At 37.8% G+C, this 23,596-nt stretch overlaps 1 protein-coding gene across 4 annotated transcripts; it reads right to left on the bottom strand.

Annotated features, from left to right (window-relative positions):
• Positions 1-11: 11 nt before the first annotated feature.
• Positions 12-11,994, bottom strand: NUDT12 (nudix hydrolase 12). Of its 4 annotated transcripts, none has more exons than XM_050328417.1 (8): positions 11,902-11,994; positions 11,622-11,686; positions 11,214-11,427; positions 7,121-7,710; positions 6,037-6,204; positions 4,130-4,243; positions 2,476-2,675; positions 12-1,193 (listed from the first exon to the last, which is right to left on the bottom strand). In XM_050328417.1, exons 3-8 carry the CDS (start codon positions 11,417-11,419, stop codon positions 1,083-1,085), a joined length of 1,389 nt encoding a protein of 462 aa, XP_050184374.1. In that variant the 5' UTR covers positions 11,420-11,427; positions 11,622-11,686; positions 11,902-11,994; the 3' UTR covers positions 12-1,082. The 4 variants fall into 4 exon arrangements, with proteins under 4 accessions (XP_050184374.1, XP_050184375.1, XP_050184377.1 ...); XM_050328418.1 differs by having other exon boundaries at positions 11,622-11,689; positions 11,902-11,950; XM_050328420.1 differs by lacking the exons at positions 11,622-11,686; positions 11,902-11,994 and adding an exon at positions 11,757-11,850.
• Positions 11,995-23,596: the final 11,602 nt, after the last annotated feature.

Raw genomic sequence — 23,596 nt, forward strand, 5'->3', positions numbered from 1 at the left:
AATGCCATTAGTAATAAAAATAATATACTTTTATTTTGAAAATAACATTTTTAATAACTTGATAAATTAAGGCAAAAATTTGAACTATAGCATTAAGTACACATAAGTAAATATTTTAATTCATATAATGCTTTCCGTCTTACACCTGCAGTTAATATACTTATTTCCAGTGTAAATTTCTTAATAGCAGTAACAATATTAGCATCTCCATTTCATAAAGAATTTTGTGCATATTTTCAGATGGTATGTTTTTTTTTCCTCTTCCATTACTCTACGGTTCCATTTCTAATTATCAGAGAATGACATAACTCACTGCCTAGGGGCATTAAGTACATTATTATCTTATAAAATACTAATGTTTAGGCTTTTGGGGATGGCTCTCCAACACCTTTTCGAAACCAAAGCACTGTGTTATACCTTTAAATTCAGACTGATATACAATTGGGTAAGTTGTATGCAGGCCAAATCAGAAGGGATGAATAAATGCTCTGCTTAGAGAATTAATGTAAATTAGGTTATTAAAGTAAAAGATACCTAGTACCTCATATTCACCATTTATATATGTTATTAGCTTAAAAATAACCATTGCTGCTGAGACTTTCAGCGCTGAATGCCAATTTTTGTGACAGGCAGAATGTAAAGAATGGAGAAAGGCAAAAATGAGAAAGAAAAAATTAAGATAAAATAGGAGAATGTAAATACAGAATACATACAGCAGGCAAGGTCAGACATCCCTCTTTGTAATGCTGTAACTCCTTCCACTGGAGAAAGGACCAAATCAAACATTAAAAGTGTAACAGTAAAAAGCATAATAATTTGATTCTAGGACAAAAAAACAGCCTCTGCACAACAAGGTACCAATTCGATCTATTTGTTGCTTGCTTTTTGGGGATAATTGTTGTCCATTTCTAATTCAGCTATGAAAACACCTACAAATGATTTGCATAGTTTAGCTCAGGAACCTAAGGAAGGGCTCAAAAAATCGTATGGTTGCACAACGACTAGATAAATAAACAATTCTAGTTTATTCCTAATTTAGCATTCAGTAAGACAAGTAACTTAACTTAAATCAATTATCTGAACTAAAGATTAGCATTCATTCCAATCCAGTGTTTAATCAACTGGTGTGCAATAGCTCGACTCGGTGGTACAAAGAACGAACGCTGGTTTCCTTTGATGAGAACTTCCACGACCTGCAATAAAACCAGATTTTTTTATCTTTAGAAGAGAATATTATAAATCATATAGAATCTAACATTGTATTAATGAACGAATTGCTTTCCTATGATGACACATCAGTCTACAATATAGTCTAATTACTATAGCTATTAAAGAGGCATTAACAGATTTTGCAAGACAGATGGAGAAAAGAACGCACATTTCGTAAATTCTATCATTTTTGAGCCCCAAAGGATACCTTCTTCCTAACAGAACTGTCAAGACTGATTGCTGTTACACTATTTAAGGTTTTTGTGAAGTTTTTTTATGGTAAGGACCACCAGATGGTGCTCTACACTGTGACATAAATACTTTTATTTTTACATGTAGTACCGAAGGAGATGTGTTATCTTGGTTATCTGAAGCAGTTGCAAGCAACATGGGATTACACTTTTACTGCAGTTCATTTCTGAAGTACATTTATTTCCAGTTCTACCTGACTGTGACTTCATTCAGAACTACTGTTCATTTAAAATAATGCTCCCAGTGTTGACAAAATACACTGAAATGTAGGAGACCAACTTTGCCTTGAAGTTGACTTACAGTCAAAACACTTGGAAATGCTGGGCAGAAGTCCATTGCTATGAGAGGTTTAGCTCCAAATTTACCTGTGGGAAAACCTGTGAAGACTGTGTTATGTAAGCAATCTTTCCTTCTTCTACTCATGAACTGAGATCTTTTTGGGAAGGTCCTTTTTGCCTCTATTTGACTGTATTTTAACTACTCAGGGAAGCTAAGTGTAGGACTTCCTATTAATGCACAGTAAACTGCATTCAATAACAGAGTATTAAAATAGTACTGCATGAAAAAAGATGTTCAAACGATTCATAAAAAAATTCCCTGAGTTCTCTCCTTAACCTCCCCCCTTCCAGCAAATCTGATAGGACGGTCATTTGGATAAACCCTCATGATGAATACTACTAACACTCCTTCTGCCAAAACAAAAAGCACAGGCTTGCTAAGGAAGTGGGTTAAAATAAGAATAACTTGGATATCTCCCAAAAGGGAAAGGTGAACAGCTAACTGGCAAAAATTTCATAAAATTGGCTTGCAATTGACTCAGACATTCCTGTGAATATTTGCCTTTCTCTGGTTGTATGCAATCTACAACCACAATATAATACAACTGTACTATGATAAAATGGAAAGCAGACATGCTCATTCAACTTGCTGGAAAAAACTAAGTATCTGTTGTATGTCAGAACCAACAGAGTCACAGACTAATCAATAGAAGAAGGAAATTAAATTGAACTTTACCTGTTCTCTAGTGAACCAGCGGGCATCCTCTATTTCATTCTTGTCAACTTTAATTTCTGTGGACACTGCCACAGCCAAGCAGCCAATCATTAGGGATGAGGGCATTGGCCATGGCTGACAAGAGACGTACTGAACATGGCCAACTTTGACTCCAGCCTCCTCTTCCACTTCTCTTCGAACGGCATCTTCTATTGTTTCGCCTAATCAGAAAGGGCAAAGAACAAGCAGCTGATGAAAATACTCCAAGCAGCAATCACATACCGTGCTTTGAACTGACTCCAAGGATTTGAAACTGCCCAAGGCAATTATCTATAAAGATCTAGTTCAGGGCACAGACCTGAAGCACAAGATACAGAAGTCTAGTAAGGTAAAACCAGATACCAAAGCAAAATGGAACTTTGAAAATAAACTGTAATTAATTTCCACATCATAATATTTGTTTCCTGAATTGATAATTTATCCTACACAAAAACAATTATAACCACAACTAAATGTCAAAAACTGAGTAGGAAATACATTATTCCTTTAATTACTTTTGAAATGCTGATCTGTTTATTTATAAATAGTGTTGTGTAAGTTTTTAGATTTTCAGTATGACTGTGACAGCATGTACTGCAAGTTGAAACATCAACTAGTTATAATAAATAGTAAGAAAATAGTGACAGAAGACTTTTCTGCATTGTATTCTTCACTTTGCTTGATTCATTCTTCATTGTCTTAACACACAGACAATACTGCAAACTTAAATGGAAAACTTTGTTTCCATATTCAAGGAAAACTGCTAGATGTGTATGTTGAGTGTTGATGGTCACATCATACACACACAGGTACTGTGTTGTTACCACTGATTACAGGTTCACTAAAGGAGACAGTCCATGGATCAGAGACAGAGGTTTTAGTTTAGTTATGTTCAGCTGATTAGAGTAGCTGATTTTATCACTGACTACTCTAAAATTTCACTTTATACAGACTTCAATTCAGTATCACAAAATAATCAGACCAACAGAGGAAGAAAAGGAGTGAAGAAATAAACATCTTGTCTTTTTTCAAATGACACCTGAATCAACTTACTCATGCTGTCAGAGTATGTTAACCTGCATATATTTACTGAATACAATTATACATTTCCCAATATAAGAATGTTTTGCAAATGTTCTGCAGATACTAATAATTGTAACTAATTCCAACTATTATGCTTAACACTCAAGCAAAATATCTCTTTTCTTTCAAAATGATATAATTTCTACTTATCTTCCATATAATAAATCAGAGCCTAAATATATATATGCATATCCTTAACTTTATATTAACCTTAAGTTACACTTTAACTCTTATTTTTTTTGCTAAAATCCTTTGCAAAGTATCACCAAACAAATGACCGTATATGTGGTTTTGAATTTTTTTTTTCACTTATATATGTGATTTAAGACTGCATAATGACAAAACAGTTTGAAGTTTTTATTTACTCATGTTGCTTTTTGCTTTTTTTACAAATCAACTGCTGCAAAGTACAGAATAAGCATATTTATTATAACAACTCATCTAATGGGAAAAAAAACCCATTAATTTAATGTAACATGAAATATATTTCTGTGTTATTGTAAACATACAATACTGTTACGACAAAAAATATTTGGTAAGGGAAATTACTCACCAGGTTCTACAAATCCAGCAAGACACGTAAACATTCCTGGGGGAAACCTCTTCTGCCTACCTAAAAGGCAGTGGTTCCCATCCGGATGGATGACTTGCATTATCACAACAGGATCTGTAAGGGACATGAAAGGAATGTATTTCAGCATCTGAGGGACTTAAAAGCAAGAGTAAATGTCATCCTATTGAATACTAATGTAAAGGTAAATAAGATATCTTTAAGTGGTTGAAATCATAATTCTTCACAGACCAAGCTGTTATTTTATTTAACTTTGGAGTTTTTCTCCCTGCAAGATATCTATTTACTTTGTTTTGCAACATACATGCTTAGTAGAAGCAGTTTACTAACCAAGGCTTGAAATGTAGAACAGAAATTACCTGAAACCAAAGCCTGTTTGGTTACAAACAATGTCTTAAGAGTATCAGCAATACTAACCTAGCTAAGCACACAGCATACTGCAATAGTTTCTCCAGCAAACCCATTTATTGTCACCTCCTCTACACCCACAGAGGTCTGAAGAATGTACTTTTGACCGAATACCAAAGAAGAACCAGATACTCTAGCAACAGTGCAAACACTGACTAAACTGTTCACCTTTGACTTTGTTTACTCTTTTCTATCACCCTTTTCTATGATGTTACACTTTTACCTACTTTCTCACTTCTGGTCATTGTATCTATATTTTTCTTTCTAGCTTAGTATCTTCTCCCATTGGTATCATCAACCCTGTTGATTTGTGATATTTTCCCCTTTTTATTGTTATCTAGCTTTTAAGTATTTCAGTGTTTAGGTTGTTTGTTTTGTTCGTTTGTTTTTCTCCTGCTGTTGTTTTTCACGTGTTTTTTTTTTTTTCCCCAAACACTAGTATTTTCTCTGTACGAAAAGGCTTGCTTCAGCACAGTAATTTTGAAGATTGCTGTCCAGCTCAAAGTTATCTGCCACATGGCACAATACAGAATATGAAGTGTTGCTGTCTGAATACTAGTAACCTTGAGAGAAAGGCCTCATTAGTGGATGCAGGTTCATCAGCCTTTCCCATGGAGTCCCATTCTTTCTCTAAGTTTGTTGTGCTAGAGACTGTAAAGAAACAGCCACTAAATATTTTAGCAAGCTTCACTATAGTTCACAAGATAGAAGAATATGACAGAACTGATTGCTAAAAAGATGCATCTAGAGCATGTAAGAGGATATGTAATTCAGAAATACAACACATGCACAACATCCAGAACTACAACTGCAGGAGGACAAAGTAGGAGAACGAAAGGTGATCAAAGTGTCACCAAATGATCCAGAAAAAAAAAAGTAAACTTTTTTCCATTCTTGTTTCCCCATCAAATTCCCCATAATTTGCACTTCCTTTGCGACACATGAACAAAAGAAGAAATGATATAGAAGAGAATGATAGAGACAGGAAGACTGTATATAAAAGCCTGTATTCTTAGTAGGCCTGGCAATTTGTCACTGACAATGAGTAGTGCAAGCCAGTGATGATGGCTAATAACATCCAAGTGGCACTAGAGGAAAATGAGCACTATGTCAGAAATCTGATAAAGGGCCAAATTTGATACAGAGCTATTTCAAGCTCAGAGGGCTTGCAGAAGGTGAGAAAAAAATATGCAGGTGCGGAAAAAAAAGTAAAATGTGCCCCTTTGTACTGTTAATATCTCACTCATGTTGTTGGAATTCTTAATTTATATGACTTTTTGCAGTAATGACTGGTATTTTCCCAGTAATTCTGTGTTACAGACTACTGCAAAAAAAGAGAAGTCTGAAGTACTTAATCCTAAATAGAGCTGAGACACACATACTCAGCAAGCAGCTGAAATAATTGGAAATAAATTGATTTACAGGTATATAGTAATACAAACAAGCCATTTATGAGCAATTATATTCTAAAATATTCTCACCAACTCTTGGGTATGATGTGTTGTGAACTCCTTGGAGACTGGGACAATCTTCTTTTAAGCAAGTTTTCTTGTAACCCCCTTCTTCAGTCTTGGTGGTACTCCCACACGTTGGGCAGAATCGGTAACGGTCATGCCACGCTAGAACAGACCGAGCCTGGGCTACTACTCCTTTAAAAGGATACATTGAAAATTCACAAAATCAAATACTAATTCATGTGATCTTTTAACAGTACAGAACAAGCAAATAGTAAAATCTTTTAAGATAAAAATCAAAGTAAGGCTGTGGTTTGAATCATAATCTTCTACAAGAAAAGTTGAGCAATATGAGTTACGCAGCAATATGAGTTACTCTTTTTCTTTGCAGCACAGCTCATGCAATCGAACACAGTACCCTACAGCTACAGAACAATTTATACATTCAGAAACAAATTCATTTGGATCAATATACTCTGCCTGTCACAAAAGTTACTCTGTCTGGGCAAAGTGCCAGAATTATGTATCACACTTTTTCCAGAGGACATTTTAGGGCTACTACAAGTATTGACATAGTAATGCATTGTTCCATTTAAACTTGAGGTGCAAGTCAAGCTTGCCCTTTATCCTTCTGTAGAAGCAAAACTGCTACAACAGCAGTTTTTAGTAATATGTCCATAATAACTCATTCACTTTGGTATCCTCACTTTTCAACACTTCTTTCTCAGATGAGTATTCAACACAATCTTATTAAAGATGCAAATCTCATTTCTTGTAATGAAAACTCAGTAATGACAGACTTTTTCCTTCTTTTCAGAACATTAATGTGCATACAAAAACATTTAAATAGTACTATTTAAAAACCAAGATGATCAATAGGCTTTACAGACTAATATTGCTACTGAAGAAGGTAGTCCGTTGCAACTGCACGTTTTTACATATAAAACCCTTACCAAAACCACTAACTGGTTTTTAAAATCAAAATATTTCTAAAGCCAATGAAAATACCCAATTCCTTTGCCATGGTTTGTCCTTGCATTGTACCTCACTGAAACCTAAAGTCTATCTTCTAATCACACATTTGGTACCTGCTGCATTTCATGCATCTTACCAGCTTCTTTTTCAGGTAGCTGCAGCAGTGCTGGCATTGGTGGGTGAAGAAAGTAACAGTCCTCATGCTTCTGTTTAAATTTCTCAGCAGAAGCGGAATCTATGCTAAGAGCAAACCAAGCAACTAACCCGTCCTCTTCATCTTCTTGCAGAACTCTTCCACTGCAAGCAGCTGTCAGGTTCTGATGAAGTTCAACTCCAAGAAAAATCAAGGTGCACTCTTCGGTTTGGTTCAGGCACTGCTCCACATCCTTGTGGTACAGCCTGCAAAGCTTTACTTCTGGCTGCTGGGAACTATCTATTCCCCCACTCAAAGTAACCAGGGGACTTAGATTTGAGAAGAGGATGTATACTGTAGTTGGATGGCTTTGTTTTTTACTCAGCCACTTGGAATCTGTTCTTTTATCACTCCTTCTGTCCAGAAGTGTCATGCCAAAATAATTTTCATATTCTTTCACATCATTGGACAAAAAACTAGGCTTCTGATCACCCTTGACATTAGCCAACAAATTAGCTATGTGTTTGTACCCCCAAAATTTAGCGATGTCCAGAGCTGTCTGCCTTGATTTATTAATGATGGATCTGTCACACCTAAAAAAACAGAAAAGAACTGTGGTTACCAGGGTAAATATGTTTAGGAAGGGTCCTGGTGCTGTGTTATTCTTACTTACAGCATATCTGATCCTACTAAGGTGCAAGAACTTCTAGATACTCTGTCTATACTGGGGCACTCTTTATTTTAGCACATTATGGTATATATTTAGCATTATGGTAATGAAAAGTGATTGTACTTCATTTTCTTCTGCTAAGACCAGATTTTTAATTTTTGCTGATCCACTCCAGATTATTATTTATTGAGCTTCATGCAGGACCACAACAGCAGTTTTTAGCAATATGTCCATAATAACTCATTCACTTTGGTATCCTCACTTTTCAACACTTCTTTCTCAGATTCATGCAGGACCACAACAACAATGGATTAATTAAAATCCCACACACTATATCATGGGAAAAAAAGGTCAAGATAAAACTTTGAAAGTCATGCTATGGGTCTGTTCCTCATAACCAGTAACAAAAATGCAAAATAAATGCATTTATTAAAGTTTAACAAGCATTACTTTCTAGGAGCTACTGAAATTAGCATCAAAACATTTACAATAAAACATTTAATTGAGGTCACTTGGTCCATTTAGCTGGAGGAGACTGCAGGGAGATCTCATAGCAGTCTACAACATCCTTGTGAGGGGAAGTGGAGGGGAAGGCACCGATCTCTTCTCTCTGGTGAACAGGACCCAAGAAAATGGCATGAAGCTGAGTCGGGGGGTTTAAACTAGATGTTAGGAAACCCAGAGGGTGGTTGGACATCAAACAGTGTCACCAAGGAAGTTGTCAAAGCACCAAGCCCGTCTGAGTTCAAGATGTGTTTGGACAACACTCTCAGGCACATGGTGTCGTTCCTGGGGTGTCCTGTGCAGGGCCAGGAGTTGATCCTTGTGGGTCCCTTCCAACGGAAGGGTTCATAAGTCAGAAGTATGCTTCTATGATTTATTATAAAATTAGAATCAAGAAGATAGCCCCTACTTAATGACAGAAGTAGCACCATTACAACCGCAATACTGATCCCTGCAGGGATGTTTGTAAAATGACATAGATGAGGAAACAATTGAGGAAACAATGCCTTGTGATATATATTTGAATTCAAAAAGAAACCCAAACCTGAAACAGATTGGGCTTGATTGGGAAGTCAAAATAACACATTTTAATTTTTTGTCAATCTTAACTCAAATGGGTAAATAAAACAGAAATGTCACTATAAAGACCAGATCATGCACTAGATCAGGGCCAAATTAATAATTTTTTAAAAACAGGACATGCCAGTATAATAATGTTGCTGATATACAGGTAACTGTGTATCGAGTTACAGGCAAGACCATTTTGAGATTTTAGTTTAATTTAGTAGGTTTTGAGGGAATTTGAGTATAGTTTAGAAAAACATTCAAAATTTATTTACAAAGTTTTTTGTGCTAAAGAAACTACTACTGCTCATCAACTTTAAAGGTTTCCTTTAGGCAAAACGTCGTTTAATTTCCTACCTCTCAGTCAAGTGAATTTTGTTCTGATTTGTCTTCCCCCTTCTATCTGCTAAGGTTATGTGCAGAGTGTGATCAGGCAGTTCTTCAGTGTCCACAACAGTGGCCTGAACGCTTTAGACTACCAAGATCTTTTTTTTCCAGTCTGTAAACATTTTCTGTAGCTTTTCTCAAACACGGACAAGCACATCAGCAGCTCAAAGGAGGTGACTGTGCTTCTCTACTCTATGCTGGTGTGGCCTTATATGAAGAATTGTGTGAAGTTTTGGGCACCACAATTTAAGAAGGATCTAAAGCTGTTAGAAAGTGTCCAAAGTAGGGCCATGAAGTTGATGCCGTGATCATCATCTCTAGAGGGGAAGCTTGTTCAGCCTAGAAGAGAGGAGACTGAGGGGAGACCTCACCCTGGTCTGCAGCTTCCTCACAAGGGAAGAGGAAGGGCAGGCAGTGATCTCTTGTCTCTGGTGACCAGTGACAGGACCCGAGGGAATGGTCTCAAGCTGTGTCAGGAAAGGTTTAGGCTGGATACCAGGTAAAGATTCTTCACTCAGAGGGTAGCTGGACTCGGGAACAGGCTCCCCAACAGTGGCCAAGCCTGATGAGTTCAAGAAGCATTTGGACAATGTTCTCAGGCACATGGTGTGATTCCTGGTTTGTCCTATGCAGGGCCAGGAGTTGGACTTTGATGATCCTTGTGGGTCCCTTCCAATTCAGCATATTCTGTGATTCTATAATTCTATGATAAAATTCTATGACTGGCTTTCCAGGATTATTCTCTGCAATGTTATGAAATATAACTTTCACAGACATTCATGCTTATATAACCAGCAATTTTATTTGTCAAAATAATTATTAGGACTAAGTGTTAACTAAAATGAGACCAGTGAGGCCACAGTATCATCTCAGGAACTATACTCAATTGCCTAAGAGAACAACCCTGAAAAGAGCATTTAAAAACTGTTATCCTATTTACCAGCTGGTAGATTCCCCCAAATCCCAGAATATTCCTCAATACACAAAATCTGCCACTGAGATACTCCTCTACATGCTGGAAAGTACTGATTCTTATATAAACTACTGGTTCATCTAATGCTTTATGCTGAGCTTCAGCAGAGGCCTCAGGATTTGGTAAGACTGAAAAAAATAAGAAAAAAGGGTGGCATGATGACTGGAGGCTGTGGAATGCTATGCCTGAAGTTACACATAACTACAAAATGAACTAAACTTGCTTGGTTGTGTAATTAGGAGTGCAGAAAGGAATTGCATTAATCAAACAGGCTTGATTAATGTAGAGCTCAGCTGAATCACATCTGACTCTAACCCTTCATTATGAGATGAATTTTCTTTGGAGTCTCAAGAAGAACACTGAAGCACTATTTGCATCTTCGTCTTGAAACACCAGAACTACAACAGATGACTAGCAAATAGCAAGTTTTTGACAAGCAATGAAGACGCTTGGTGTGATGCTTTCTTAAGAAAGTAACAATGATATGGTCAAGCAAGAAGGAGAATGTGTATTGTTCAAAAACTAAGGTACAACTGAAATTTATGAACTGGTAGCTTTGGTAAAGGTGTGTCATGTCTGACTTAAGAGTCAGTAGGTCAAAAAAATTCTGCACTATAACATAGATGCAAGTGGATTACAAATAAAATTTAGAGAAAAAATCTAAATGAACAATCAAACACACCAAATTTATATTCAGTATTGTGGTTGGAATGGGATGCAAAGTTTGTTGGCCTCTGAGAGGAGTGATAAGATATCCTAGAAGATCAAAAGAATAATTTTAGAGATGCTTTTAACTTTTAGAGTTTCTCAGCAAATATAGAAAGCATTATGCAACAGCAGAATGCAGTTACAAACTGACACAGAGTACACCTTCCAGGGTTTTAACCACAAAAATTCTGACATTATCTGTCAGTAAGCTTACTTTTCTGAGATGAACTGAAACGGGCAAAAAGGGATGAAAATAAGAGATCTTGAATGGGGTCTATTAAGCGGCTTACCCTTGCTCAAGAAGAACCTGCACAACCTCGAGGTGTCCATTCCTGGCACCGAACATCAGGGCTGTCCAGCCGTTCCCCGCAGCTGCATTGACAAGTGACGGGGAACGACTGAGCAGTGCTTTCAGTCTGGCTGCATCTCCCACGGCAGCAAAGTTGTGCAGCTGAGAAATCATGTCCTGGCGGAGGTTCTTCTCAAAGTCTGTCATTGTGTCAACTAAGTTTTAAAAAATAAGGAAAACAAAATGCCAGAGAACATACCCACCATTACTAAAAGGATTTAAGTAAAAGAATTAAGTTTAATGCTGTACAGACGACTCATAGTATCACAAAATAATGCTGACACAACAGTCAAATTCTTGTCATTAGTGTGCTATTCCAAAACAAATCTCTGAATACAGTGAAATTTACCTTAACCATCAAAACCAGTTCTAAGGAGGCTTAAAGGAGAGGAAGATTTCGCCACGAAAATGAAGCTGCTTTGAAAGAGAAAAACATATTTTTTCTCGCCAGAATACACAGAAATACGCACATGGACACACGCACCCACTGCTGCTGCGACACGCAGCGACAGCTTCCATTCCCTCAGCGCCCGCTCCACGCCCTTCCCAAACACAGGGCCCCGCCACCGCCTCCTCCACCCGGCCCTCGGCGGCCCCGCTCCCCCCGGCCGCTCAGGAGGCCCCGTTACCGCGCGGCCTCCGCCGGCTCCGATCGCGGCTCCACCGCCCCCGGCCCGCGTCCCTGCGGCCGCTCCGCGCCGCCCAGCCCGGCGGCGCTGCGGGGGAAGCACCGCCCTGTGCGGGCCGGGGCTGGGGCTGAGCCTGAGCCTGGCGGTGAGCTGGGCCTAACCTGGGACGGAGGCCGAGGCTGCGCCGTGTTCCCGCGGGGGGAATCGCCCGCCGCTCCCTCAGGGTTAAAGGGCAAACAGCCATTTTGTCTGCTGGGCAGGGATCTCGTAGGGAAGCGGTCGTGCTGACTTTTTGGCATTGGTTCATAGCAGAAGGCGAATGTAGGTGGCAGTAGGTTTCGCAAAGTCCTTGTGAGAGCAGTGGAGCGAATGAGACATGACAGGGGAGAGGAGTTAGCAGGGAGATCGGAATGATGTAATGAGCCAGGAGACAGTTTCATGAACAGTGTGTCCCGTCCGCGTTAGAAAAGCATGGGAAAACCAAGGCTATACCAGTCCTGTAGACAGGAACGCGGGACTGTTCCAGTGCGTTTGCACCTGGAGAGTACTTAAAAAACCCAAAAGAGTAGTTTTTGAAAAGTCAGAGGGAAACTCGCACTGAACAACAAAATGCTGCAAAACAGGTTGACGTTATTCCAGTCAGTTAAGATTGGAATACAAAGGTTAAGCTAAATCCAGTGCTTCCATCAGTATTACATTCTCAGGTTTGCCACTTGCATTTGTATTAAGCATGAATAGCTCGTAAAAATCTTTGTTTTAATGTTTTATTTAAAAATGTTCACTATTGTTTTCAAATAATGATTGCTCAGTAGCTTGTTTTTAAAAGCAGCTCTCAAAAGGTTAGAGTCCGTCAGGTTTAGAGCTGTAGGTCGATATATATACTCATATATATTAAAAATATGTATCTATATATAATATCTATATAACCTGTCACTCAAGGACAGTGTCATTTTTGAATCATCAGGAGTATTGCAAAAGGCTAGATTATACATTCCTGATGTATAATCAGGAATAAATAGTAAAAGAAAGCATTTGTTTTCTTGCTCATGGTAGGGTACGTTCTCCATGTCCTGACATCATGTCAGCAGTTCCCAACTTGCATAATTTTAAGTACCTTTGGTGGAATTTGTGCTATCTCCCAGTGCATCCTTGCAAAAACAACTTACTACCTCTTGTTTCAAATATCAGCAACTATAATAAATTGGGAATTTTAAATGGTTGTAACATACCAACTAGTAAGTTTGAATATGTTATTATTTTAGTAGTTATTTTGCTGGATAAAATGTTAGAAATTCTTCTGGATATGTACAGAACTATTTATTCACTGAGCTGAATTTTCTAAGAGCAATTTAATGTTTCTTTAGAATTAAAATATGCAAACTTGCTTTGAAAGCTGTTTTTTTCCTTTGGTGTATTCAAAATCTAAGTAAAACTCACTGAGAAGGTCTGAGTGGTGCTGGATTTGGCTGTGCCATGGTTCTTGAATTTTGCAGTAAATAAAGCCTGTACTAGCTAGTATTTATTTGACTTGACTGTGTTAGCTCTTTAGTAGTGGGGAACACAGTTGTAAAGTTTTATTTGTAAGGCTTCAGGAGTCTGAGTGAGGTTGTCAGTTTGAGAGTGGAAATGGAAGATGCTTCACTAATTTACTCTGATTCTCAAAAAGACTCTGGTGGCTTTGTATTGAAAGTGACTAATGACAGACTTTTAAAAATGCTTGCTGATTACTGCAGACAACAGTCAGGGAGTAATATCTGAATGCCCTGATGCCCTTTTAATTTTGTGCTGCAGCCTTTAGAAAAAAATTGGATGTGCTGTAAAGAATGTACCTGAGTGCCATTGGGAGCACTGCAGTGTGTGGACATAACAAGAGCTGGAGTGCCTGCAAGTGAGACAACTGTGCTCCTGTCTGGCCCGAGTTACCTTTTAAATCTGTTTATTTGAGTTAATAAACTGTGCTGAGGGAGCTATCTGAAAAGGACCTTGGTAACTCTCAGTTACTTAGGTTAATAGATTTATTAAAAATAATGTAAAATTAATTATTTTATGTTTATATTATATAGATTTGTTAGAGAATCTGGATTGATCCCATTTTAGTATTGGGTTTAGATTACACACAAGAATAATCTATTTTAGTGCTTTTCAGATTCAGTGAAACAGTATCAATATCATAGAAGGTCTGCTAGTTCTTCATTTGGGCTTGTGCTTCATTCTTACCTCTTAATTTCACTATGTTTTATGAAGGTGCTGTTTTTCAAAGAATTGATGTGCTGGATGAAGTTTAAAAGGCAGCTCTGGTTTAAGTCATTCATGAGAAAGGAAATGAAGCAAGACACTGGACGTGTGAAAGGAATACGTTGTCAAATATTTTAGTTTATGTACAATGCATTATAGTGATGAGGATTTTCACACTTCTTATCTTAAAAAAATAGTAATAAAAATAAAGTGCATATATGGCTTGTTTTTAGCTGTTAATGGGGGAAGCAGAAATCTCTATTATCTAACAAGGCTTCTTTTATCAGCACTGTAGCATTCCTTAATAATATCCTTTGACGTTTTCAACCAGGGCTTTGGGACAATCTAACTTGTATTTTTCCCAAGCATCTGATTAATTTCCAAGTAATTCTTCCAGAGAAATGATTGGACAAATGCTAAAGTGCCTGATTTAGGGATGAATTGATATAAATATGAGTCTCTTGGTACTGAAGAGGTGAAACCATTTTGGTGGGAGTTTTAACTTTCTTGTTAGGAAAGAGCTGCAGTGAAGCTGTATGATAGTAATTATTATGAAAAAATAAATCCATTCGCAAGTATCAGTTAATTTCAGTTAATCCCCTCAAGTACTATAAGATGGTTTTAATAGTAATTCTGGACCTCAGCTATTAATCTAGAAAATAGGGAAAATAAGCATTCTTTCAACTCAAAAGACTTTCAGTCAGCTGAACAGGAAGTCTCTTTCAGTTGTGGATTGTACTGCAATATATGCTGTGCCTGACAAGAAAAAAGGAGTGTAGCAAGATCAATTTGCTCAGAATGTGCTCCTGAAAAGTGAATGGTTTGTGATAGGAAGGTTATTGAAACATATTTTCCCCAAATAATTAATGTGAAGGTGGGAGGTGATGAGTGCGGAAACTTAATTAATGTGCATGAGTTAATTTTGCAGGGATAGTATGCACAGTGTGAAGAAGAGGAAAGCAGAAGCAGGATCATCAGGACTTACCTCAGGAGGTGTTAGCTTTTCAGGAAGTGGCTTATCAGAAGGGATCACTGCTCTGGAAGGCTCCAGCTGCTTCCTGTGTGAGACTGAATGCTTGACCAGTGCCCTCTTTTCCTCTCTTTCACCTTGCTTAACTTGCTTAATCTTGATTCACTGGAGAAGGATGAAGGCAATAAAAATTTAATTGTTCAAGGATCTAGCCCAAAGTGTAACCCAAAGACTCAGCATTTAAATAAAGTGTAGTAATCTGCTGGAGTCCTCAAACTTGATAGACTGTGTTAAGGCTAAACAGAAAAGAAGTAATACCTTTACACTGGGGATGAGGGGTTGGGTAGGGGTAAGATTATAATATGTGCTTTGTGGCTGATGGAAATTCTTCTAGTTTTCTCCAAATTATTCCTGTGTTTTCAGTTTTCTCCATATTCTAATTTGGTTTCATTTGTTAAGCACTTGTATTTAACTGATTGCTTATGAATGTGACATCATGGCTCCCTGAGTTCTAGACAGGTTAATTTAGTTTCTCAAGTTTCTCAGGTGCTGGCTGAATTGGTGTTTGAATTGTTTAATAAGGGTCGATTAATAAAAATGGTTTTAATAATCTGTCAGTGTCTGGTCTACAAATACTTCCTCATGATCAGTGAAATAATATTTGCAGCAAATTTGAATTGAAATAGCTCTTACTCTTTCTATTCTGTAGACTGCTAGCTGAGGTCTAGACTTAGTATTAAAAACATCTAATAGTTTGGTTTTTTTTAACAGAAATTAGCTGGTATCTGCTAATGATTTTTTTTTTAAATTTTAATTATCTTCATGCATCTTATTTTGAATTCAAAGGATGATTTCCCTTAAATTAAAGGGGAGTTTAAAACTAGGAAGCTAGTTTTACAGATTTTGCAAAAAAAAGTCTCTTTCTACATATCCATGGGATATGGTAGAGCTAATACAGGGATAAAAATTGAAATTTCCAAAGCAGATTTCATAAGAGCGTTCCTTCTCTGGGTTAATTCTTTGCCTTGATAGTATCCACTATCTGTCTGTGTAATACATGAGGTAGGAAACATGCACATTTTTTTAACTTTTTAAAAAAAGACCTCATTTGGTTTCCAGAACACAGAGGATCTACCTGCATTATAACAAAAATACTATTGTGAGAAGACAGTATGTGGTGATGTCATGGGAGACCTATTATAATCTATATGGGTTAAAGTGGCATTAATTAATGACACTTTCTAATTTTAGTGTTTTATTTTGCAATATTCAAAATCTATTTACAATGTTTTGGTTTCTTTTCGTTTGGGTTTTTGTGTCTACTTGTGAAACTTTTCAAGTTCAGCTTAATCTTTATTTGGAGGAGTAGAAAAGAAATAGTTTGCATTTTCAGCAGTAAAAAGATCCACCAGAAGGATTTTTGCTAACTCTGCTAGTGATACAGGTGGAGGTGATTCTTGAGTGCAGTGATACCAGAAAGAGAGGAAACACAGTGTTGTCACTGAGTGCTCCCTGTAAACAGGGAAGTAGATTGGTTCCTTTTTGGGAGAGCAGTCTGCTACAGCAGCTAGATTTGGGAAGAAGCACTGTGACTGAAGGAGCCCCTTCTGCTACAGTAGCTTATGTGGGGATCCCCCCAGTCACTCCAGTTCTCTGACACCACAGCCCAGGAGCACCCACATCCTCAGTCTGACTCCCATGGCTGGCACCTCATTCCATTCACACACACACACATGCAAGTCCTCCCCAGTACCTGATTTTACAGGAAACTGGGCCACTTTTTTCTCTCTGCCTTGTCTCCCTTCCTGCTCTGCCTTCCCCTGTTTGTCCCTCCACAGCTCTGTAGATTCCCTCACCCCACACAATTCAGGGCCCCTGAGTTTGCAGACTGACTGACAGGTTGCAAACTCCAGGTGAGTTTTTCTTGGGAGTGGCAGCTGTAGATGCTTGATAGTCGAGCAGCTGTTGTGACTAGCTGGGTTTGTTTCTTGTCATGGTCTCCGTGTTTGCTTTGTCAGGTGTGTGTCTTAGTATATTTTGCTTCCTGGCTTACCACTAGTCCCTCGGTTTGCCAGTCAAGTTCCAAATCAAGGTAGCCTCGCTGGAATAAACATTCCTGCACTTTCATATGCCCACATCAGTTAGTGTGGCTGACCAGGTTTGGTTCTTATTACTGCCTCCCTTACCATTTGGTGATCAGGTTTGTGTCCCTGTATGTTCCTGTGTATAGCTTACCCCACAGAAAATGGTACTTTACCAAATACCCTTAAAAATACTGACATTCATTTCTACATACTCTTACTGTAGCTGTCATGGAACGTTTTGTATCCGCCAGCCTAAACTCTGTCCATCTCCTGGATCTGCTTATGTCTGCAGTGTTGATTCTTACTACAAATTTCATGCTCATTATACTGCTTTCCTCTTTCTCACTATTGTTCATCTTATGCAACTCTTTCATAATTTTGTCCCACCGAATCACAGTTAAGTCTTCAATGTAGTTACTTAAATTGCTATGTCCTGCCTATTGACATCCAGTTGTCATTTTCTATTCTTTTTTTTTTTTTTTTTTTTCTTAGATAGTTTGGCTTAATTTGGAAAAAAACACTCTTTTTTCCTGTGGTGGTGTTTTTACTTTGGACCTGCCACCTAATATTCTCTTCTGATTCTTACTGTATTGCAAGGGCACAAACAGTCATTTCTCATTTACCTATTTTATGTAATTCATAGTACAACTCTGTCATGTTCTCCTCTGTCTTTTCTCCAAAAGAAACAGCTGAACCTAAGTGTTGCCATCACTGTATGACTGCTGATTCTGCTCTTTTCTTAACAGGTGTAGTTTATATACTCATACCATTTTAACATTGCCCATGTCCTTGTTCTGTCAGCCCAGTCCCTAGCACTAGAAAGAACTTACCTAAAATTGTGTGGTGAGTTGACTTTGGCTGGATGCCAGGTGCCCACTGAAGTCACTATCATTCCGCTCCTCAACTGGACAGGGGAGAGAAAAATATAATGAAATGCTTATGGGGTGAGATAAAGATAGGGACAGATCACTCTCCAGTTACTCTCATGGGTAAAACAGACTTGACTTTGGGAAATTAGTTTAATTCATTGCCAGTCAAACCAGAGAAGGATAATGAGGTAAAGCCAAATGTTAAAAATAAGTCCCCTGCCTTCTTCCTGGGCTTAACTTTATTCCTGATTTTTTACCTCCTCTTCCCAGCAGTGCAGTGGGACAGGAATGGGATTATGGTCTCTGCTAATATTTCTTCCTCAGGGGAGGGACTCTTTCCTTCAGAGGGACTCCTTTGCTTCAGTGTGGGGTCTCTCCTATGGGAGACAGTACTCCTTGTACTTCTCCAGTATGGTCCTTCCCACAGGCTGCAGTTCTTCATGAACTGCTCCAGCATGGGTCTGTTCCATGGGCTGCAGTCCTTCAGGAATGTGCACTGCTCCTGCCTGGGTCCCCCAAGTGGTCAAAGTGCTACCAACAAACCTGCTCCAGGGTGGGCTTCTCTCTTCATGGGGCCACAAGTCCTGACAGGAGCCTGCTCCAGCACAGGCTTCCCACAAGGTCACAGCCTCCTTCAGGCATCCATCTGCTCAGCCATAGGATCTTCCATGGGCTGCAGGAGGATCTTTGCTTCACCATGGACCTCCATGGGCTGCAGGGGCACAGCTGCCACACCAGGAGTTGCTGGGGAATCTCTGATTCAGAACCTGGAGCACCTCTCCCTTCTCTGTCACTGACCCTGATGTCTGCAGAACTGCTTCTTTCACATGTTCTCACTCCTCTCTCCAGCTGCAATTGCTCTTGTGCAGTAACTTTTTTAGCTTCCTAAATCTGTTGTCCCAGAGGCACCACCACCGTCGCTGATGGGCTCGGCCTTGGCTGGTGGTGGGTCTGTCCTGGAGCCAGCTGGCACTGCCTCTGTTGGGCAGTTTCTGGCAGCTTCTCACAGAAGCTGCACCTGTAGCCCCCCGTGTTACTAAAGCCTTGCCATGGAAAGCAAATAGAGCAGAAACAAGTCCTCAATTTGATTCTTGAGATCTGCCCCAAAAGTTCATCAGTGCTTTTAATCCTACTATCCTTTTTTAATATCTTTTTTGTTTCAAAAGTGATGAACTTTTACCTGGAATTCAGCCTTTAAGATTGATCCCTGGGAAGGAAGATTTTCCTTCCAACTCAGTATTCTGAGGAGCAATAGAAGTCAACCATGGGGATAGCATGGCTTGCCTACTACTTCTGAAATTATTAGTGGATTTAGGGCCATGTTGTATGTTTAAATATATATATAATTACATAAATTAACCCCCCCCAACACATGCATATATAAACTTACAAAACTAAAATAAATACATCTACCAAGTTTGAATTTCAGAAATAAAATTATTCTTCAGTTTGTCTGCGTTTTTGTCTATATAGAAACCTAGGCTAATTCCAAAGACAGTTGCAAAGGAAACATAATAGTCTCTGTTTCATTGGATAATGGCCCTCTCAGATAAAATTCCTAGCATTCTATTGCTACTGTAGAGCTGCAGACCTTACTAAAATAACAAAATTCCACAATATTTTACTAGGTCTGCTTTCTAAAGAATAGTAGAACTTATGTCTTTAATATGTCATGCATTTCTGTGCTAGGTTTGTTGGCTTAAAAAATAAACATGGTTTTAATAAATTTGTGATTAGTTGGTTTACTTCTTAATTTTTATTCTGTGAAAATCTCTTAAGAAACACATACAGGATCCTAAACAAACACTTCCAAAACAGCAGACGGAAAATCTTCGTTCGTTATTGGGATTATTCTGTGTGTTTAGAAAAGCATGAGAATAAGACAATTATGCATCTACTGCCAGCAGAAACTGAAACAACTAGTGTGTTTAAAATAGTTTAAAAAATCAATGTTGATTATGTATCTTTCTTATAGGCTAGGTGAAATTAGCTGTACAAAATTGGTGTTTTAAAGCTATTGAGCAAGAAACAAAATTAACATCAACAGCAGATGGCAGTGCAAGCAAGAGCAGTGGTTCTGATGTGAGTAGTCAGTTAGTGGTTTGTATAATTTCAGCTCTTCTGCAAAACTCAGCGATGGCTTGTGATTGTGGGGTAAATAATAATGAGATATTGGCCAAATTGAAAGAAACCTCTTGTTTCAAGAGGTTTGTCCTGCTGAAAATGTGAAGTAGAAGGTTTTGTGAAGTTATTTTCATAAGGAGGGTTGTATTTTGCTGTATAAAATAGCAAGCTTATTGTGTGCTTCCTTTTAGATGGAATTGTAAATGATTGTATAAAGTTTATATAAAGATAAATACAGAAAACGAACAAAAGTAAAAGCGGATAAAGTAAGTATGATTATAAAATTTCAGACATGTCAACATCACAGTCCATGATAGTTCTGGTGCCATTATCACAGATTTGTTATATCTTTGCTAATACCGTGCTCTTTGTCAAAGATCATGAATCCGTTGATATTTTAGAGAGCATTTAAAAAACCATTACTGAAGCAGTGTATCCTAAAGACCATATTTTGGCATCCCCTCATGTTATTTTGCTAAATTACATTTATACATTTCATTACAGAACAAATTGCTAAGCTAATTAATTTTTTACTTAATTGACCTTAGTGCATTTTACTGCTACTTATGACAGCTTAAACTTCTGCCAGTGTTTAACATCTTGTAGAGGAGATAATGCAGAGATGAGATTGCTGAGGTTCAGTGTGCTTGTGTTTCTTCTGTTAGTTAAGAAAAAGGTTTAAGCTTAAGAATTATTCCAGCAGTAAAGAGTGACAGTATGCAGAGGGGACAAGACCAGCTCCCACTGATGACTGACCCCGGAACACCCCTCAAGCGTTGTTGCGAGGTTCCTGTAGAAGCCTACTCTATGCTGGTGAAGTTCACCCACTGTGCTTCTTAGAGGAGAAAATGAGTGAAATTGCTAAAAAAAATCAAAGTGAAGTTAAAAGGAGCTTAGAATGTTATCTTTAGAAGTCACAGGGCATTTTGTGGCACCAATGCAGTCTGTGTATGTTAACACAACTTTTTGACTGTAGTATCATTGTAAGGAGTGAATTAAACCATGTTATTTCTGGTTTGTCAATCATGACTTCCCAACTAATCATGATGCCCTCAAGTCTGTGGACCACTGTCTGCCTTAATTACTTACCTTATCTAGTAAGATAGAGAAGGCTGAAGAAGTTCAGAAGAAAGATGTAATACAGGAGCATTGTGTCTGAAAGGGGTCTTCCTACGTTATCAGAAGGTGTCAGCTGATCCTTAATATTCTGCCTTGAATTCATATTGGCAAGAGTTTTCAGAAGTTGGCAGATGAATATGGTTAGCTAGAAGTTTAAGGGACTCTAATGATTTCATCATTGAGACAAGAATTAAAAGACGTTAATGAAGTGTCTTACAGATGATCAGGTTTTCACTAAAACTTTACCCACAGAAATCTAGGTCTTTATCGACTCAAGCCCTTAGTAATCTATGTATTAAAGCACAGCTCTTTTCAAATCAGTGTAATGAATTATTTGTGCAAATTTAAAGCAGGGCTGCTTTCTTGGATTTTTTTGTATTGAGTTTGCATTGCAGGTAAAGCATCTTTTACCTATAATTAAATCCATATTTGTTGGCTGCTTCACTGAGTTGAAACTGAGTTTAAAAGGCAAAAAGTTAAAAGTATACAAATCTGTTAATTTTTTTTTTTTTAAATAGAGATACTCTTTTCATGCATGAAATATAGCGAGTGAGAAAGCAGAGTATGCTGTGTTTTGAGTTAGGCTTATTCAGTTGTTTTAACTAAATATCTGAAAAAAATTTTTTTGGCTGTAAGGAATTTCAGAGTTTCCCCAAAATTACTAAATTTGCTTTTACCTATTTCTTTAGTGATGTTTTTGACCAGGCAAAGAGTATGCCTGTCTGGCCTGTTAGGTATTCTCGAGCTTTTAAAAATAACTGTCTCTTTAGTAAACTCTTAATTGCAGCATCAAAACCCACTTGAAAGCTAGATTAAACTCTCTGGTTATGAGCATGGCTCCAGTTAGATTGCTGGTGCCTGAACTAGGTAGAACTGGCAGTGTAACCTACCAGTGCGATAGCACTATGCCATTCATGTTGCACTGAGCATTTGAAGTGATATTTGGGTTCTATGAAAAATTTGAATGTTACTACCTATTTTTGTCAAAGGAATCCCATCAACAAATAGTGTCACTGGGGAAAAAAAAAGGTTAATCATGTGATTTTTGCCTGAGTGCAGACAAATTAGGAGATGTGTTACAAACATGAATAAGACAAGGTAGGAGAGGCGTTACAAACATGAATAATTGTTGACCATTGCAAACCAGCAGCGGTCACTAGAGGGTTCTCATGAGACACGAAAGAATACTAGTCAGCAAATCACTTAGATTTCTGAAGAGCTTAAAGCGAACAAAAATACCGTGTCCCAGAGAAAAAAATTTTATGTTTAAACAAATAAATTTTTCATTGTATGTGCTAGTTCAATTTTATGACAAAACATGATTGTTTGCAATACAGAAGCTAGGGAGTGTGTATTTGTCTGGTTTTGTATATGTGTAAGGTAGTGACACCAAGATTGGCACTTGTGTATACACAATACAGAAAACCTGGTGCTTTTCTCATTCTACAAAGCAAGCATAATATGCTGAAAGAGAGCAAAGCAATTTTTGTGGTTTTTGTCTCTCTATATACACATATGTATAATATACCTTTGCTTTGGGTATATGTATTAGTTCTAAATAGTTCTAAATTTGTCATCTGAATTTTAAAATCACTGTCTCAAACATGTACATAATCTGTGCAGTACCTGATCTTAAATGTGATTTACTCTTTCTTTGCAAATACAAAAGTATGTTGTTTTTGAAATATTAGTTCAGATGATTTGTTTAACTGAAATCTGACACAAAAAAGCACTTGCCAGGGAAAGGGCTTCCTTATCATTACTATGGAGAGCCAAAAGATGGAGAGGAAAATTTTCAGGATAAACCCAAGTTAAAGTACCCTGTGAATATACAGATAATCTCACATTAGGCTTAAAAACCATGAAGATATTTATGTTATGTATTTGCATTGATTACAAGAAAACCATGGAAGAAGTTCCAAAGGAGGGGAGGTGTTTGTTAAAAAAAACAAAACCAAATAACCCCCCAAAACCCACCATCATCAGTAATTACTAAATGTTTACAAAACATGTTTATTTTACAGCAGAGAAGGCATTTCAGATGGATAATAAACACTGGAACTAGAAAGGCTAGGTATGAAAGGACAAAAATTTTGCTCAGGAGCCTAAGAACTTTTACACTAAATTTTTCTGTTATGTACAAGTTTAGAAATGATGTAACACCCATAAGAGAGGAGCAAAGCAATTTGTAGCTTATCTTTAGAACCATAGTAGGTACAATTGAAAATGATAATTTTCAGGAACATGAAGTCATTATGCTGTAATATTGAAACAATAGCTGTAACAGTATTAGT

Source organism: Myiozetetes cayanensis, unplaced genomic scaffold, assembly GCF_022539395.1.
Source record: "Myiozetetes cayanensis isolate MyiCay16 unplaced genomic scaffold, myiCay2020 scf4, whole genome shotgun sequence".
NCBI lineage: Eukaryota > Metazoa > Chordata > Aves > Passeriformes > Tyrannidae > Myiozetetes > Myiozetetes cayanensis.